The sequence below is a fragment of the Hoplias malabaricus genome, chromosome 16 (genome assembly GCF_029633855.1).
Source record: "Hoplias malabaricus isolate fHopMal1 chromosome 16, fHopMal1.hap1, whole genome shotgun sequence".
NCBI classification, from domain to species: Eukaryota; Metazoa; Chordata; class Actinopteri; order Characiformes; family Erythrinidae; genus Hoplias; species Hoplias malabaricus.
In genome coordinates this window covers 20,804,138-20,824,374 of record NC_089815.1, presented here as the reverse complement: position 1 = coordinate 20,824,374, position 20,237 = coordinate 20,804,138, and the positions used below count along the sequence as shown (strand labels likewise).

Here is a 20,237-nt window from a genome sequence, read left to right as displayed (position 1 = left end):
GAAAAACATTAATCAGGTGATTTGTAAATCATGATTCTCCTTTATAGGTTTGATGACATTCTTGATATGCAGAGGGGAAAAAAACAAAACCAAAAAAACGAATATATCGCTACTTTATTTTACTACTTAAAGCAAGTTTACTGTTCACATACATGTCCTTATGAAGGCTAATGCAATACCAGCAGGTGGTGTCCTGGTAAGTTCTGTAATTCTATGCTCAGGAGGAATTTTTTTTTTTTTTCATTATGAACATGTCCTCATATTTCAATGCCAATATGCTATCTAGCTGCTATTCTTGAGATAATTTTATTCTTACATACATAATATGACCGTGGTGGGGTGGGCTGAAAGTCTCTTAAGGCTCCCAAAGGTTCAGAAACGGCCCAGGTATTTTGCATTTCTATGAAAGTGATGTAAATAGGTGGCTTTCCATACAGTGTTTACTGATTTTTTTTTTATGAATGCAGATGGTCAAGACAAACTTTGAAAACTGTACTCAGCTCTCCTGCAAAGCGCTTCACCATTACCAGAAATGAACTATCAGGCTAGATCAGGCTAAAGGACCTAATGAGCAGCAGTTCAAGCACACGAGCAATCAAGATCCAGTCAGCTGGCATTTCTCTCATTAACAGCACTGGGTCCCTGCAGAGCCCCATTACCTAGAGTACGACCAAAGGGCAAAATCACCTTATTTTCACGTCCCGTCTGCACTGTGCTCATTTCATGCTTCAGAATATCCCGTTTTAAATGAAGAATATGAAGCACTGATAGGAATGGATGCTGTAGTTATTTTTGCCATTTGAAAATGAGCATTTCTGAATAAATATTATTAAAACATTCCAATAACAAAATATTTATGTCGTTATAAATAAAAACTAGCATACAGATTATTTGAGCCTGTTTTTCATGACAGCTAACAGACATGGACCGAATGGTAATCTCTATCTACTAGATCATTTTTGCAGTTGCTTTAATCATTAATCTTAGTGCTCAAGCCCTAAATGCCCAGATGTTTAGGCATTTTGCTTTTTAGAAATGGATACACACAACTGACACAGACTGAGCTCAAATAAACAAACATTCCTCACATTTGCCCTCTAAAGGCAAGTCTGATTATGCCCGAGTCCGAATATTATGGGTGAAAAAAAAAAAAAAAACGTCAATTTTGAAACAAACACGTGTATATTAATTATGTCTTTCACAGAGTCTGAATTTGATGGACTACGAAGCCAGCTTCAGATATTGAATTAGAACCTGTTTTATTGTCTGCGTTTTGCGGATAAATCAGAGTGCCGTTGTCATGGTTGCAGATCAAACAAATGAGCAGGAAGGCACAGTCTTGCTTGTTTGGTTTGTTGCAGCTTTTTGTAACACAAAAACTTAAAAAAAAAAACAAAAAAAAAAAACAATAAACAAACTGACTTCTAAAATGTGGCAGTTAAAGAAAATATAATCCCTTTTGCCGAGGGGAGCAACAAGCAGAAGCAGAGCCTCGAACTTCCCCAGTGACCTTCAGAAACTTCTGAACTTCTGTGTTGTTCTGTAGACTGGGGTGGACTCCAGTGTGCATGTCATTTAGTCGCTGTGATTAAAGTAAAATAATACATTTACCATCACTCCTACTCAGTGAATCAATTTCTTCTTCCTCTTTCTGTGTCTTCCCACAATTTCAGTGCGGAGACAAAAAACTCTTCAGACTTGGTGTGAAGGTCCCACAACGTTAAACATCACATCCAAGTTTTTGTGTGAAAAAAAATCGTACTCTGTGTGAATGGACCTTAAAGGCATTATAAATTAAAGCTGAGCATTCAAGGCTTTGCAATTCGTCAAACCAATACAACTTTTTCCACATCTCTACAGAGCCAATAAATCTGAAATAAAATTCAATCATGTCCACCACATCACTATAAATTCCTCTCTAAACTCTGAGAACAGCCTTGATCAAGTCTTGATACTATATTTACAGTGCCACATTTTCACTTTTTTTTCCCCTTCCATATCACATTAAAGAAAAAATTAAATTCATCCTCACCGAACATGTGTTTTCAAACATTTCTAACTTTATCTACTAAAACCGTACATATCCTAAATGATGTTTTCTATTAAATAAGTCCCAACCTAAGCACCTCGAGGACTGAACAACCAGTGCTTCATTTCCCACAGAGTAGAGGCCTAAATGAAAGGAAAGTGTTCAGGGCCGAATGCTCAGTGTGTTTCAGGCTCGGCCTGGGAGAGCTTATTTCCTGAGAGAAACACTGGAGTACGGAAGCGACTCCAATTCTCAAACTTTCCTAGTCAATAGCCTCAGGTGGAGTATCGCATGGTGGAGAGCTCCAAGACCCTGCACCCACACAATAGTGGCTTTCAGCAGACGCTTGCTAGTCTTTAGGCTTCACTAAATGGAACTCGGGTGCACTGAAGTTCAAGGCTGGGCGCTACGTAGGAAATGGGACAGAAAACAGGTAGCAGCGAAGTACAGCATTAGGCTACAGAAGAGGGCAAGAGCAAGGACTAAAGGGAAGGGAAAATGTAGAAATGTTGAATCGCCAATCCATGAGTTAGCAGGCTTAAAAGAAAATGCAGGATGGCTTTTCACAAAAGGTGGAAAAATGGGGCAATATCGCCAAAGTCAACTGAACTATTTCCCACTCCCTCAAATACGCACAAATGTAGACACACACACACATACACACACACGCACAAAGCAGCTCCAAAATATAGGACAATCCCCTAATTTGATTCTTGCTATTCTGCGCTGCTCCTTTGAGATGCAATTAAAGCATTAAAAGGCTTTATGTGCTGGTGGGCAAATTGAGAGTCTTCAGCAGCTAAATGGGATTCATCATTCCAGTAATTTACCGCCAGCCCCGACCCTCATCACTTAGAAGAGAAAAAAAAAAACATAATCAAACCATTGCAGAAAATTCCCTCTAAACCATAAACTCTATTTAAAAATAAAGGAAGGGGGGGTTACAAACAAAAGGCAGTGTTCCCAGCAGTGACATCCATAAAGACAGAGGGGATTAATCTGGAGGAAGATTGTGATTCTTTGGGCAACTGACAGAGAATATCATTCATCAACACTCATCCATTCTCTTTCTCGTTCTCCCTCTCTCTCTCTCTCTCTCAAAGGAGGCAGCAGGATTCAACGGTTGAAACCCTTTAATCTCTGTGTTTACCTCTGCTTCGTCCTCCAAGCCAAATACGGTCACATCTGGGTTTTGGCAGCTTTCTAGTTGTTTAAGTGAGGAGCTCTGCACTGCTGGGATTAAAAATGCTTCACCATCTGATTACCACTGGCAAATCTATGCGCCACTCTCCGGGACCACCATCAGAGTTCATTTACATCTAAAATGACCAATCAGCAATCAATTTAAGCCTTGTTCGTTTATGACGTATTCTAATTTATTGGCAATTTTTATTTAATGTCTATTTCTTCCTGAAAAAACCTTCAAAACATGGTCAGTCGACTAAAGGCAGGTTTAGTATCCATGTTTACAAGGCTTATGTAAGTTATGTAATGAAAGCTTATACCCAGTCAATTAAAAGTTTGCATCCTGTGTGCATAAACATGACATCCACTACTACTTTAAATATCTATTAAATATCTTTAATATCCTTGGTATGCTTTTTTTTGTGAAAAAATGTATGTCAATTACCATTTTAAACAAGTAGTACTTTTTAATTCATTGTGTGCCATGCATCAGGTTTGGCCTAAAGAACCAAAGCATGTTCCATATGCTAGTATTAATATTATTATTAATAATAGGAATAATAATTCAAATAGGACCACCTTCTTCCCTTAATTTCTGGACTTCCCCTAACTGCAGCAGATGAGGGAATGCATGAGTTCCAGCTTCATTACTATAAACAACAACAAACATGGACCTGTTTTTACCATTTACTCCAGCTCCTCTCCACACAAAAATGGATTATTTTATTGGCAAAAGCCAATAATAAAACAAAATGAAAAATCTTGATGGATATTAAACTTATTCAAATATTGTAGTGTTACAGCAGTCAGTTGAGTCTATATCACAATATTACAACAATAGAAGATGCACATTAATAAAAAACAGTAAAATATATCCTAAGAGTCACTGACATAAAGGAGTCTTAGGTTATAAGATGCAGTGTAATCATTGGACAAGAAAAATGTTACTCTATATTAAAGAGGTACGACAGACAGGAAAATAAGGCAGGCCATGCTGTAATCAAAGCTCAGAATAGTAACGGGGGCTTTCAGGCCCACTGCACTGGAGGCATCTGTAATCCAGTGGCGGGAAGAGGAGCTAATCCTGTTGGGCGGGAATTTGATTTGGATGATTATCTCCATAGCCCTAGTCCTGATGCACATGCGCACGCACACACACACACACACACACACACACACACAAAAAGATTGCATTATCACACTTTCCCGCTCTGAGCCAATCTGACCTCTTTAGGACGTTTTAAAAGGGATTATTCTACTTTTAACATTTTGACTGTGGTACGCTTCTCAAAAAAAAAAAAAACAGTCCTCCTCCTGCCAAAAGGCCAAAGGATGACAATCACACAACACCACATTAAAATACATTGCACTGAGAGAGAGAGAGAGAGAGAGAGAGAGAGAGAGAGAGAGAGAAAGAGAGAAACAGTGACGATAACTTGATTTACGTGTGTTAAATATCATGAATGGAATTATTTTTATGAGCTATTTTTCTAAAAGTTGGCTATCATGGAAAAGGAAAAGGCAGATGGGCAAATTAATAGAAATACTGAATGAGAAAGAAAATGAAAGGAGGAAGACAGAGAGAGAGAGAGAGCTAGAAAGACTAAGACAGGAACAGACTGAAAATGGTTGAGGGATGATGAGCACAAGTGGGACAGAGAGAGAGAAAAAAAATTACAAAAACTTGCTTGCAAATATAGTGAGAGAAGAGAACTTAGATGAAAGAGATAGAGATCAAAAAATCTAGTGATAAAGATGGATAAACAAAAAGCACAAAGCATGTGAGTGAAAGGAAAATGAAGCAACAGATGGACAGAAATAGCCACAAGAGTGAGAGACTTAAAAGGGAAGGTAGGGGTAGGGAAAAAGAAAGACAAGCACTGAAAAGGTGCAGAGAAATGGAAAGGCAGAAGGGAAGAGCAGACAGTAACAGATCTTGAGAAAAACAGACTGAGAGAGAGGTAAAACAAAGCAAAGGAGGAAAACAATGTAATATTTTTTGTAATATGGGGTGTGAGGAATACACAAGTTTTCAGGATAGTGTTGAGTCTGGCACAGGGCAGGTCAGTGTGATTTGTGGTACTACTGGCGAGAGCGGGTGATTGTGATGGATGCTGCATCTGTAAAAAATGGCCCGCTGGGGTCACAACCTCCGGAGCGCTGCCGATTACTCCCCGCCTTCAAAACAAATAGCCCAACGAGGCGAGCTGAAAGAGCTGATAGGATGCACACAAACAAACACGTCTCAGAAAAGCCAACGGCAGGCAGGATGCAGATAAACTCAAAAGAATGAACAGATATTCACAGCTAAACGCTGCATTAGCATCCCACGCAGCAGCCTTCTCCACAGGGATTTCCCCCGTGCTTAGCAGCAGCCTGTCGATGAGCTCTGGGTGGTGCTCTCGTAAGCCTCCCTGCTTCCTTTGGTAAACAGGGATTACAAGTCATTGAGATCATTCAGAACGTGGGGAGGAGATGCAGGCAGGAAAATGAGCTCTTCATAATACAACTGATGATCTGCAAATGATCATGCATTCATCTAGTCAAGGAAACAAAGATCTACCAAATGGTGACTTGTTAATTTAGTCCCAGAACTTGTGATCTACTTGAGAGAATTTATTATTTCAGTCATAGAATTTATGATCATGATTATAGTGGCCAAAATGATTACTGTTATCAATATTATCACTGCATTTTCTTTTAAATGGGCTGAAAAGTAAAAAAAAAAAAAAAGTACTCATCCAGAAACTGAAATCATTTCAGTGTGTTATATTTTGAACCCCTCAAAATTAGCAGCACCATGTACTCATTTAATAACTTTTTTCTAATAGAGTTAAATGAACAATAACTCCACAGGCTTGTCCTTTTTTCCTGTTTGCTTTATGTAAAGATGTAAATAAAGATAATAAAGAATGGTATTAGGAGTTGTACAACAGGTAAACAGTAATCATACATTAATAAACCTCAACTGGTCCGTTTTTAAGAGGTATGTTAATATCAAACAGCTTCTAGAGCACAACAGAAAATGTGTTTTATACCGTTAACATAAGTCTTTAACGTGGAATATAATGTTAACGCAATATCAGGTGAGACTGGGCACCACACTTGATTTACTTTGCCATGTTCCCCCTGGCACAAAGCAAACCCACTTTACATGTGGTGCAGTGCTGCGGTCACTGGGAGACTGTTCCTAACATGAACACTTGGTTGACACTGTAACTTACAATTTAGTTAATTTATGTAAAATTTATGTAACACTGTCAGAAATTTTAATGAGGATTCCCATTAATCTGGTGACCATTTCATGGCTCGTGATCCATTTAGTCAAATAACAGTTGATTTGCCAATGATTTGACACAAGCTTTTTAAAAAACTGATCATCTACTACCAAACATCCATTAATTAGCAATAATACTGAAGATCGACCAATGAAGACCATAGATTCAGTCACAGAACTGATACCACTGAAGATCTACCAGCCATTTAACTGCTGATCTACCAGTCGTGATCCATTCAATTACTTCAGTCATCATTGTTGATGATCCAATAATTCAGTCATTAACCAAAGAGATGCACCAGTAACAATTCATTGATTTTTTTCATCACAGGGCTGCTAACCTGCTAATACATTAATTTAGTCACAGAACTGATAGTCTAGCAATGATCTATTCATTTTGTAATAAATAATGATTTACCATGGATGAACCATTCCTTAATTCGTAGGAAAAATTACCCACCAATTTAAATCACAAAACCCATAATGAACCAAACATTGACTTAGTCATGAAATGGATGATCTAACAATAATGCTAATGTGCTAAACCTTGATAATCTACTATTCATTTAGCCACATAACTAGTGAAGTATAGGTGATGATCCATTAACTTAGTCGTAGAACTGAGTGTAATTCATTAACAGCGACCCATTAGTTTAGTCGCAGAAGTGATTATTTCCTAATTATTATCCATTAACTGTAGTCATTCAAGTGTAGCTGGACTCAAAGTGCCTTATTTACAATGATGTAGTGCCCCCCCTCCCAAAAAATACATGTACACACACACACACACACAAATGTATATAACAACAGTACTGAGACACACCTACACTACAAGGACTTTGCAAAGGAAATCATAAAGCAAAAAACATTGCCTAATTAACCCAGTGTGGGTGTCACACTTAAGACAAACACAAACTAAGGCACCTGCATTAACTGTCACCCTCCGTGAAACACCCAAGTGTTTATAATCTAAGCACATTTTTAATTTTTTATTTTTTTTTCATGATCCACCCACCATCACATTATCATTTGCACACTACACACTTGCTTAATGAAACAGGTGCAAAAAATTAATGAGATTTCAGAACGCCGTCTTCATAAGCCGTTTTAACTGATTTGACATGTTGCGAAGCATTTGGCTTGGCTTTTCCATATGAACATTCATAGCAGCTTCACATATTGGCTGGTTAGCTCCAGCACTGATGTCTCAATCATCACTGTTGGATCTCTTTGGTGCCTTTTTTTAAATTGTCAATCATGGGGAAAAAAAATCCAGCATCAACTAGCAGTTTCTAAAATCTCCAAGCTACAGCAGAGCTCACATTTGTTTTTAATCCAACTCAAGGCAGCTTGTGAAATAACACAGTGGTCTTTCGAAGAGGTACAAATGTACAAATCTTCCTTGGATTTGTGGCCAATGAAAGACCCCAGCAAGAGCTGGATGGTGCAACAAGGAATGGAAAAACTCTACTGATCTGTCTGAACTTATGAGCAGCTAAGATGTATTTATTCCAAAAAAATAACACAACGAACGAACAATGTTTAAAGTTTCTGTTGCCTTTATTGTTGTGTCCAAAGCCTGTGGTTCCTATTAATAATGATGTTTTGCAATGTCACAGGCTACATTTCTGGGGGCAGCTATTGTAGTAGCACACCAACAGTGACCAAGGACTACAAAGTGAGTAGAGCTGAGAAGAGTAGGTACCATGCAGTGGAAATGCAATATATGTGACCAGCACAAAGTTAAATTGTGAACAATATACAGTGCCTCTAGGAGACTTACTGTAATTCGATCACTCAAAACACCTTCAGAGGTGGGAAGGGTGCATCTGTAACAACAGCAATGTAAACAAAAAATGCATCCAGATGCATCAACATCAAAAAAAAAAGCCATCCATATCCATTGCATCATTGCTCTTGTTTCTTTGTTCCTCTTCCATTCACTAATACACTATTCTACATTCATTGACCCTTTCATCCAGTCCACCGACCATAAAGAAGCACTCTATAGTTCTACAATTACTTTAATGTAGTATTGTAATCTGTTGTTGTGTGCTCTGTTACCACTTTTCTTCCTGTTCTTCACTGGTCAGGACCCCCAGAGAAGAACCACAGAGCAGGTAAAATATTTATCATTCTCACCACTGCAGTGACACTGACATGGTTGTGACATGTTAATGTGTGTTGTGCCGGTAAATGTGGCTCAGACACAGCAGTGCTGTTTGAGTTTGTGAACATCTTAGTGCAACTGCTGGAATGCTAATAGTCTATCAATCAAAAACACATAGCCAGCATGTTGCTGTTTTTCACTTTGTGTTTGTCCATATTTTGCAAACACCTCCAGGGTTCAGTCTTACAAGTTGGTTGCATATTTTGCTTCTTTCCATCCACAGTATCCCAAAAACAAATTTAGATTCAACAATCAAAAAAACCTTGCTCAACGTTCACTGGTAGTCAAGTGTAAGTTCAAGTGTTCTCTGTGGTATTTCCTTTCCTCAGAGATGAATCCTGCACAGTTACACATCCTTTAGACCAAACCAACTAACATTTCATTTAAACAATTCAAACAGTAAACCACAACTTTTTTTTTGCAAAGTATACTTTTAAAGGTGGTCTGGTGTATTTCAAATTGTTACCATTTCAGCAGTTTCTTTGCAAATCTCTTCAGGTTGGTACATACATCCAAAATACCCTTGTACCCTTCTGAATGGTGAGCTGAAACATCATGAAAGATGATAGCGGAATCATGTGTGTGTGTTTTGCACTCTGCTCCTGACCCTAAGCCTCGGTCTAGTGCACTGGTCAGAGAAGTGGTCAGCACTGCATCATGTCATGACCAAAACATCTGCTCTTCTGTGTCTGGTTTTACCAAAGGGACTAAAGTTGAAAAGACCCTCAAGAGAAAATGTGTGTGTGATGATAAACCAGAAACATCTGACAGTGTGAGTAAGTGCAGGTGCAGGTAAGAAAGATTAAAAGCAACATGCCTAACCCTACAGGTCTCTTATTTAGGAAACGGCTCATTTCCCCTGATCTATGAGCTGAGACAATTTTTCTCAGAAGCTTTTTTTTTGAGAAAACCTGGGATCCTTCTTATTTCTGAAACCTGATCCTCTGGCAAGTTATCTGCCTGCAGAACCAAGTGAATTCAACCAGCGCAAATCAACAGCTGCCTTTACAGAACAATCTCATCTCTGTTAGGTACAATAAATGGGTTATTACTGACAGATTGCATATTTCTTCAACCTAGGATGTCACAATCAAGATTTTTGCTTTTTTGTTTTCTATATTGAGTATCATCCTTTAGAGTCTCAATCTGATTTTTTCTAAATAATACTGATAAAGTACATAACAGTTATTAAAATCAACCCAGTGTAAATGCCTGACAACTGAAAACTGTGCCTCCAATGAAAAACACATTTCTCATCGAGAATTTTGCCAGGCCGGTCTACAAGAGGCATTTTCACTTACTGACTGACTCCTAACCTTAAAACGTGCATGCGCAAGTAGGAACTGTTCGGCCATATTTCACAGGGAGAACTTAAGGTGGTGCTACTACAACGTCTGTTGTTAGTTCAGCTATATTTCACATTCCAGTTCGTAGACTACATTTGGAACCGTTCTGCGTGTTTCCATCGACATAAACTGGTTTTGCAAACCAGAAAAATTAGTTCCCAGCTGGAACCAAAGAACAGTAGGTTCTTCAGTGTGAACTGTGGCTGAATAATAAGAAATAACACGAGCTCAGTTTGTGTGTGTTACTGTGCCTGTGTTTGGCTCTGTGTTAGTTACGTTTCTCCGCTCAGCAGGACAGAGTGGAACTCGGCAACATTTACACACATATTACATCTCACAGAGGGAGAAGGACTATTGAATTTGTCTTATGAGTGTGTGTCTCAATGAGTGCGTGTCTTTATAGTGGGGAGACATTTTGTGGCATTAGTGTGTTTATAAAACTCCACAAAGCTACGCACAGCCACTTTAAACTTAACGTATTTTACACTAAATAAATAAGTAATTGTAATTCTTAAAATCAACAAAATGTTCTTGTTCTTATTTGTTCTTTGGTGGTAGATCATCTAGTATTTATTTAAATAAAATAAACAAGAAAAACACATGCTGATGCTTTTGAAATGGCAGAATCACCTCTGTGACAATGGCTATATGGCTAACGGCTGTCTGGCAAAACTAGGCTTGCTTAGTTTCTCTTTGCTCTTGTTTAGAAGCTGAGAGATAAGATCTGAATATTTTGACTCTTTTCTCTAAATCAAAATATTCTGTTTTTATCCTCTGAGGTTTCCAGTGTTTTTTCCAACCAATACAGGACCAAGGCCCACACAGACAGCCACAGTTAATTCAAGCGCATGGACACACTCTCCTTTTTGGCTGTTCTGTGCACTTTTCATGATAAGTTTGTAACTATCATTTTTATTTTTGACGGCATCCCTGACGAAGCCAGATGGCACACCAGGGTGCCGCGGCACCCCCATTGAGAAATTCTGAACTAGAACAATCAAAATGAGTAATATAACCTCAACACCACTGTTGGACTTTTTTTTCCCCACCAATTTTAAATATTACCTCGATCAAAATGACTTAGCCGTGTCCTGCCACAAAATGCACTCTCCATTCATGACACCTATGTGTTCACTGATGTAAAACAAAGGACAGGAGTAAGGTGCTCAATAAAGCCTATACTGAAACAGTTAAAAATGTCTTAAACGGCTCTGATACCAATATTTGAGTTTGGATCAGAAAATCCCTAAAACAATTGTTGCAATCACATCCTGGTGTAGGGGTTTCCATATATGTGCGTGGGTGTGAGTGTGTTGGCATTGGCTCAATAAGCAAAATGTGGCACAGCAAGGATTAACTTCTGTGTTTAGGGCTTAAAAGAAAAAGGCAGTGCCCTGTCCTGTTCATTGAAATGGGCTCAATAAAGCATTTTGCTGCACCTCCCACTACATCAGCTTGCAAAACACAACGCAGGAGTGTGTACAGCTAAAGCCATTTATCTTTTCATCCTTGACAACAGAAGCCCTGGTGCATCCACTGACAAGCTAGAGCACTTCAAAAAACACCTGAATTCTTCAATCTTTACAACGTAAGTCAGAGACGTTCAGGTGGCATTCTACTGTAAAAGTCGCTGAATTCACTCATTTTAAAGACTGTCTACATGCGTCTGGACCTAGTACATTAATATTAACGCCACTGAACTGTGAACCAGCTTATATAGAATATCAGTCCTTCAGCTTAAGTGATGTCCTCTTGTTAAGGCACATCATCTTGACTAAACACAGCTGTGGGAAACCTGTGCTGGCTCTTTAATGATTTAACATCAGCAGTTAACTGGAGCTAAGTGGGTGAGAAGTGAAGCACAGCTGTCTGAAGGCAAATCCAGTCAGCAGTAACAACAAGCACCAAACCAATCCACAGAAACATGCTCTTAGTCACAGGTACATGAATAACTCACAGCCTTGCTTTTGCCTACAGCTGTACTTTTTGGGGGGGTAATTTTACTCATGTTTTTGATGGCCCAACTGTGATTTAAGACATCTTTGACCATATTGCTTCCATGGAAGTGGTCTATTGTTAAAAATAAATAATTAACAAATGAAACTGAGGCAAACCGACAGTTTAACATATAACTGCTGATATTAAGTGAGCAATCTGAGGTTTTCTCCACTCTTAATACTTTTGTTTAAATTACTTACACCCTACCCTTGGCTCTTTACGATTATATTAAATACCACTTGAGGAAGAATGAAGCAGAGAGGGGCAAAATTAAAGCCTCCACTGCCAGAGCTCGGTGTTGAAATGCTGCAGCAGCTCCTGGAAAGCATAGCACTAAATTCCTAATCCCTGCTCTTATTACCCTGTGCTGGGCCTTAATAGCACCATCAAGCAGCGTAAGGGCACCAGAGTGAATTAGAGGCTGCAGCCTGGAGAGGAGGCTTCAGGTTTGCACTTAGAGACCACACCTGACCAAACATAAGACCACAAAGCCATTATCACACTGCATACGCCAATAATAAGAAGCAGATAAACAGACAAGGACATACGACAGTGTTTAGCAGCACAAGTTAATGAGAAAAGGAGGTATAAAGCTGAATTCATTAAGATTGGGCTCCATTGTGATTAGTTGGGAAACGATTCGGTGCGATCCTTTTGACCTGATTTGAGAATTGCTATTAAAAACTATACACAAATGTGATAGGAGGGACTATCTCCGATACAGCTGCCAAATATTTTGGCCACTGAAATTTTAACAATAATATTCTACATTTTTAACCACAGGTAGACCAAATTCATTCATTCATTCATTGTCTGTAACTGCTTATCCAGTTCAGGGTCGCGGTGGGTCTGGAGCCTACGCAGAATCACTGAGCACAAGGGAGGAATACACCCTGGAGGGGGCGCCAGTCCTTCACAGGGCGACACACACACACACTTTTTGAGTCGCCAATCCACCTACCAACGGGTGTTTGTTGACCGTGGGACGAAACCAGAGCAACCGGAGGAAACCCACACGGACACAGGGAGAACCAAATTCTGTATCATAAATCAAATAATTTATACAAATGTGTAAGGCTAAAATGGAAGAAAAACACAAATGACTGCATGAAAATGCATGAAACAATATAATTCATTGACTTCATGGATTTTAATCTTTAACCTCCATACTTGCTTTTTGTTTCGGTATTCATAACATTATGTCTGAAATTATGGTTTTGGTCAAAAATTTCCACCTAAACTGAATATTAAAAATGTAAATATGTACGTATTAGTCATTGTTCAATGTATCTTAGCACTTAACCCATCTGTGGCAGTGATCACACATACTAGAGAACTAGGGGTAGTGAGCGCACCCAGGGTGGCTGGCAGCCATGCCCTGTGCCTGGGAAACAGTTGGAGTTAGGTGCCTTGCTTGTGGGCACCTCAGCTGTGGATTGAGGGATTAAGACAGAACTGCTCCTTCACTCCCACCGCACCCAATTTTCCTGCCGGTCGTGGGAATTGAACCAGTGACCTTAAACTCCTAAGCATTCTATTCTAACCACATTAGACCTCTGCTATCCTACATAGCCAGTCAAATATTCTGAAGTATTTAATTGGTAATAAAGATAAATTTGAAACACAAACAATGGGAATAGTCCACCAGATCCTGATCCTTACTGTGGGAGAGAGCACTTGGAAAAATTTTAACAAACATCGCCTTCATCACAAACTTCCAAATTAACACTGCTCAGGGATCGGTGTTCGTTTTTTTATGATAGCAAAGCAAAGAAAACAAAAACAATACTCAGCATTTACTATTAATATTATTATTATTATTAGCATTGTCATAATCTTTTGACGAAAAAATTGGGAATTTAAATTTGGCACAACATTAAGCACATACATTAATAAAATACTCATTAGCACAGCTTAATAATCCAATCCCAACATATTCCAGAATCATTGCCAGTGACTCACCACCTTTGGACTGATGCGCCTTAATGCACCAATGCATTTTTCCAGCACTGGAACGGAAGAGTAAAATAGGACAGACAGAGCCTGAGGGGGAAGTTGGGGGGGTGTTGCCTTTAGCCCAAAGATATATCAGATCAGCACGTCTCACAGCGCCGTCACACTGGCAGCAAGACACACCACTGCAGCTGTGAGCCATTCAGGTCACTCTCAGTAAACACCTTCGCTGTCATGAACGGCGAGATGTCGTTGCTATGGAGTCAGTCTGCCGTGGCAACCGAGCAGTGCTTTGCCTCCTCTGCCCTGGCCAGCAATTCAGGCCAGCCAGTGCCGAGCTGCTGATTTCTCAGAGTCTCTGCTGTCCAGCAGGGCCAGTCTGACTAATCATATATTACTCTTAATTGGCCACTTGGCCACTGCAGTGAATTCATCGTAGAAGTCAGCTCAACATTCATGGCATCTGGTGCATTGCCAACAAGCATTTCTAGCTAATAAATACATCCTCAAACTACTGCCGGATCAATAATTTATAAACATCACATTTACATGGACACTTTCTCGGGTCTCTTTTTTTCTTCTTTTTTTTTTTTTCTTCTTCTTCTGAGGCCAAGATTCCAGTCTGTTTTCAAAATCCGGCAAGTTTCAAATACAAGAGTTTTATAAGTGGTAGAATAAAAAGGTCTTGATAGCTCTGGTCAGCCGTGCTTTCCTGATTTTCTATTAGATAAGACCACATAAGTACAGCTTTTGGACATTGTAATAAATATTTAAGTTTATTTTACAAAAACAAAACGAGATAAGCTCTGCCTCTTCTCCACATATTTTATTCCAGAAAGACCTGCTTAGATGCCTAGCTTTGATCATAAACAGCACATCATGACTGGATAATTTGAGATATATTTGAATGTGTTCGCTTGCACACAATCACCTACTTTCACCTGGAGTCTCTGAAGGTATGGAGCACTATCTGTAATATCACATGCAATGACAGATTTATGACACAAAAACAACATGAGTCACAAAATTCAAAAAGGCTGCACTTAACTGAAATCTTTTGTCAAAAACAGAATTGAGATGATGTTTTGATGTGAGGAAAAACACTGACAGTCAGAAAAACACTCATGAGTATCTTTGGCTTCACTATATCAAAATGTTGGTAGGCACTGGTAAATTCAGCTACATTAAGGTGCAATTTGCTGTGGACACTGATTAATCTCTTGTCTATTCTCCAGTGAAAAGCATGGAGTGAAATGGGATGAAATTAAAAGCAGTTGTATATGAGTCTATGGACACCATGCCCCACACCAAGAGTGAACTAGACTAATAAAGGCCCCAGATGATCAAGCTTCATCAGGGAGCACCGGGATGAGCTGGAGAGGCATATGTGATCCAGATCTGTTCATGTGGCTAAATCTTCTCAGCAACTTTCCAAACTCTAGTTACAACCCACCAATTAATACCCATGATTTCAGAAGAAACATTATGACTGTGTCCACATTCCTTATGCTATAGTGTATTCCCATTTCTGCACCGAATTTAAAAAAATGTTCCTTTTGTTTTTGTTCATTGTGTAGCATGTGTGGTTAGTGCCCTGATACAAGCAGACATTAGGCCATTCATGCAGCCTGACAAACTACATCCCATTTCAGAGATGCTGTGACTGAAACGTGAAAATCTTTCAAACACAGCTCATAACCACAGCTGCATAATGCATTGTTCACTGCAATTCATTTACTGTGGAGGTCTGCATTAATGCAGATTAGAATAGCTGCTGCATTATAACCAGGAACACCTTATTCCCTAACTGCGCTGTTCAATGCATTAATGCAAGAACAGGTCACAGGTGCTTCCCTCATGCTTTGAAAGAACAATGACCTGCATTGCCATTCTTTATGTAACACACAGAGGCCAAACTTTCACGCTGGTGACCGTATCAAGCCTAGCAGTTAGGAAAGTGCTTCTTTGTTGAATAAACAGCAGAACAATCCACTTCAGCAGGTAAACAAGCAAGCCACAGCTTGACTCACTTAGAAGCCAATAATAAAACTCACACTATTTTTATCGCTTTATGAAAAACACAATATAGGAAACCTGAAAAGGATACAAAACAGTACCCTGACAAACCTATTCTTAAAAGAAGGTAATAGAAAACTTGTGTTTAGACACATTCTGCTTAGGTCTGTGTAATATGTACAAAATATCAGACTCTATTTATAATATATCTGCTTGTGGTTATAGTAGTTTTTCTTTCAATAAATTGAATTAATGAATTAATTTTTGGTACCATGTGATGGAGCTCCCTTTCACTGCACTCACCAATATCAAACAAACGGTTAAGGAATTATAAATAAGGCTGCCAGTACATATACATTGATCAACATATTCAACATGGAGCAGTTTAGCCCTGTTTTTTTTTTTTTTTTTTTTTTGCAATGGTAGATTGAGGACTGTTTCAGCAAGCAAAATAAACAAGCAGCCAATCAGAACAGCCATTTAAAACACAGTAACAGCCGTCATGTTTAGTACTATAGGGATCAATGGGGTAAGAAAAATGCTATTAGCAGTATTTTTGTTACATAAAATTAAAACACATTACAAGGCTAGGGGAAGCAATAAAACATAAGAAACATAATTCACACTCTTTAAAACAAAAATATGCTGCACCATTCATCAGACATAGCAGAAAGGTAACTTTTAACATGTTTGCTGCATCATCATTACTCCTCTCTGGTTTGCAAACACTGCTGGATCAGCTTTACTTCTATTGTTTTATTCCTCAGCCTTTTTCCAACTTTTAACAGATCTTAAAAAAAAAAAAAACTGATGATGTGTCCATGTTAATGCTTTCATTTCTGCAGTGCACCTGCTGGGTTCCAGCCACTGAAGAAATCAAACACACTGCTAAAAGCCATAACTGTATTAGGGCAGCTTGATGCATTTCAATTGATACTGAGAGGTTTTAAAAATGGGAATCACACTCAGCACACTAAGACTGTCTATGATTTGTCCATATACGATGATGCGTTTTTTTTCACAACATGCAATAACTACTAATCAAAAGAATTCAAACGTAAATTAACTGAAGCATTTAATAAGATTATTCTATATGAAGTGAAAACCCATTAATGTGTCCATTCTTGACATGGGTGTACAAAATGATCAAATTTATGCTTTTAAATTATTTCCCAATGTAATCGTCTTAGAATATTGCAGATATCAGCTTATAAAGAAAAAGAAATATGTCTAACGCATCATTACAAACAATTTCATATTTTAATATTAAGCTTTGGCACATTCTGGGGTTTGAGCCCCGCTCCAGGTGACTGCCTGTGAGGAGTTTGGTGTGTTCTCCCTGTGTCCACCTGGGTTTCCTCCCACAGTCCAAAAACAGGTTGGTAGGTGGATTTGCGACTCAAAAGTGTCCATAGGTGTATGTGTGTGACGCCCTGTGAAGGGCTGGCACCCCCTCCAGGGTGTGTTCCCGCCTTGCACCCAGTTATTCCGGGTAGGCTACGGACTGAACTGGAAAAGTATTTACAGACAATGAATGAATGAACAAAGGTTTTCCACTACTTTCTGGACTACATTTTGTTGGTTCCAGTTTTCTTGGGATTACTGCAAAAAATGGGCCTTCATGCAACGCATTGGCTGAATCACTCACCAAGAGTAACAAATTTGAGATGGTTACATAATAATCACAACATATGCAGCTCCCAAAAACAAAAGTGTAGAAAAGCAGTAGGCTATGTTTTATATAGAGCTGGCTTGGAGGGGGTGGGTCTCGGACGCCAGACTTGACTGTTGAGCTATCTGGAAGGGTTGTGGGCTTAATTCAGTGAAACACCAACGAGAGGAGGAGCCTGCCTGGTGACCCCTGTGAAGAGCTAGTGATACAGAGGCAGGTTTGGGTACTCATGGGCTGAGCTCAATGAGTAACCAACGTTGTTAAGGATAGCCGGTTGCTGATCGGATCATAAACGGTCACAGCAACCTTATTGTTGAGCTGTAGGATTCAACAGGAATTCTGGTGGCTGCAGGTAGGAAGAGAGTGTGGTGGGACTTTGTAAAGCTCTAATGGATTGGCATAGGATATTTTAAATTACATCTTATTTTGTGTATGACTATATTTGGGATTACCCTCAATATGTGATTAAAATATAAACGTCAGATAAATAACTTAGCTGTGTTCATCTACAACGAGGGGAATAACAAAACTATTGTTATTTACGATTACTACTTAAAACAGTGTGTTTAACCATATGTTTTAACATGTTGAATGACCAGTGAACAATACCCTACTCTAAAGCAGAATGGTGGAGGTCAACTTAAGGAATAAATACACAAGAAATATGCTGTTATATATGATAAAGACATTTCTTCTTACTTAGGTCATAAACCTTAGCAACCAAAACCTCACCGGGCAAAGCTTTCAAGCTACATGTGAGCGATGAATTGGAGATAGAGGTGGGGACTAATAGCATATTCATAGATCTGTTCGTTTTGAACGAAGGCTAAATAATAAAATTACATTCTAAGCCACTTTAAAAACGTTTATTTCCTGGAAATAACTTTTAAAAATGTAATTGTGATGAACAGATAACAGGTTTTAAGGGGTTAATCAATGATTGCAGGAAGACAATAACATATTAGTACATTATATTTTTCCACATCCTGCAAACATTTGAGAGGAATACATAAAATCTGATAGTCTTCCAACTAGAAGATTCTAGAAAAGCAATCTGTTTATGAATACAGTGCCGAAAATAGATTAATTATTGTCAGTGATTAATAGCTAGACAGATATATGAACATGTGGATATAATACATTAATTAGGCTATATCATCTGCAAATAAACCATAATTAATGAAAAAAGAAAGACTTGCTTCAACGCATTATATTCTACAGGTGTAAGGCCTCACATATTGGGAGATTCTCATAACAACATGTTTCATTGTACAGTTTAAAGTTTGTATTGTTCCTATTTGAAACCTCATATGTAAGATTACTGTAAATCAAACTTTAAGAATAAAAGCTTAAGGAACGAGAAAACAGTATGCACTGTGTTCAGGTGGTTGATATCAAAGGAAAATTTTGGTTCATTATGTTAAACATAGGCTGTAACAGTGGGAAAGCCCTGTGGATGTGAACCACCATGGAATAAATATTTAGCACTATGTTAGCTATCACTAGTTCAATAACGTTAAGAAATAGTCTGAAACTAGGTCCTGGAATTTGTGATTTATAAACAATGAAACAACTTTCTATTTTGTACTCAAAGACCTTTAAAAAGTTGCAGTAAGTCAGATGTTTTAGACTAAAAGGGTTTTAGACCATCTGGCCTGTGAAAAGTATAGTAAAGATTATAAGTTTGGTCCTCTCTCGGTATTAAATCCGATTTGAGCTGGAAGTAACTAACGTTATGCTGATGTAAACAAAATGGTTTCAAAAATGCAGTCTGTGGTTTAAAATGCCATTTTTCTCATTCTCAACATGCTGCGGACTTACGAGTTTATTTTCAGCTCTGTAATTTACAATGAAAGCAACTGTAAGGCTTAAAAAACGTTAAAGGATAACGGTTCCACAAGTTTGGGCTGGAAAGCAGCAGCGGCGGCGGCGGCAGTTAGCAGCGCAGGGCTCTAAGGGAACGAGGCGGGCTAGCGGACTAGCTTCGTGATGCTAATGTCATTCTGCTAGTGGTAAGCACACGGTGAAGATGAAAAATGAGCAAAACACTTACTGAGTGCCTGGATTGTGGAAACATCATGACACTTTCTGGTGAGCCCACTTTCTCCTCGAACGCAAGGCAGACGTTTAACGACAGCAAAGCGTCTCCAAATCTTGTTTATTTGGGCTTCTTGCTCTTTGTTCGCCGCTCAAAGCTGTAGCTGATGGAGCTGCTTAGCTTCACCGACTCAGGTAACGCCGATTAGGTTTAGGGCTGTGGAACCGAGATTTCTCCTCAGGTATCATTCGGCATAGAAAACAATTCAAAGCCCAAGAGGTTCAGTTCCGTTGTCCGGACTCCTCACCGCTGACCATGAAGGATTTGGGGTCCTGTTTTTGCCCTGAAGCTCTGTGTTCAGACTTGAGGTGACCGAGTGTTTTGCCTCCTCTGGATTGGCTTGCTGTGGAGGATCTGCACACCCACATTAACACCTCAGATCCTACCCTCTACCTCAGCTCTCCTGGATTTAACACTGTCTCAGTGGGACTCTGCACCAAGCACAACACCTGCTTTTTCCTCCACGTCTTCACAGTTAAATGCAGGTAAAGGC

General features: G+C 39.0%; 1 protein-coding gene across 1 annotated transcript in view; it reads right to left on the bottom strand.

Moving 5' to 3' along the window:
• Positions 1–20,237, bottom strand: part of tle5 (TLE family member 5, transcriptional modulator) — a 37,822-nt gene extending 17,585 nt beyond the window's left edge. The window contains exon 1 of the mRNA XM_066647305.1: positions 19,700–20,237. Within this exon, the coding sequence (XP_066503402.1) occupies positions 19,700–19,726 (27 nt within the window). The 5' untranslated portion in view covers positions 19,727–20,237. The remainder of the gene's footprint in view (positions 1–19,699) is intronic.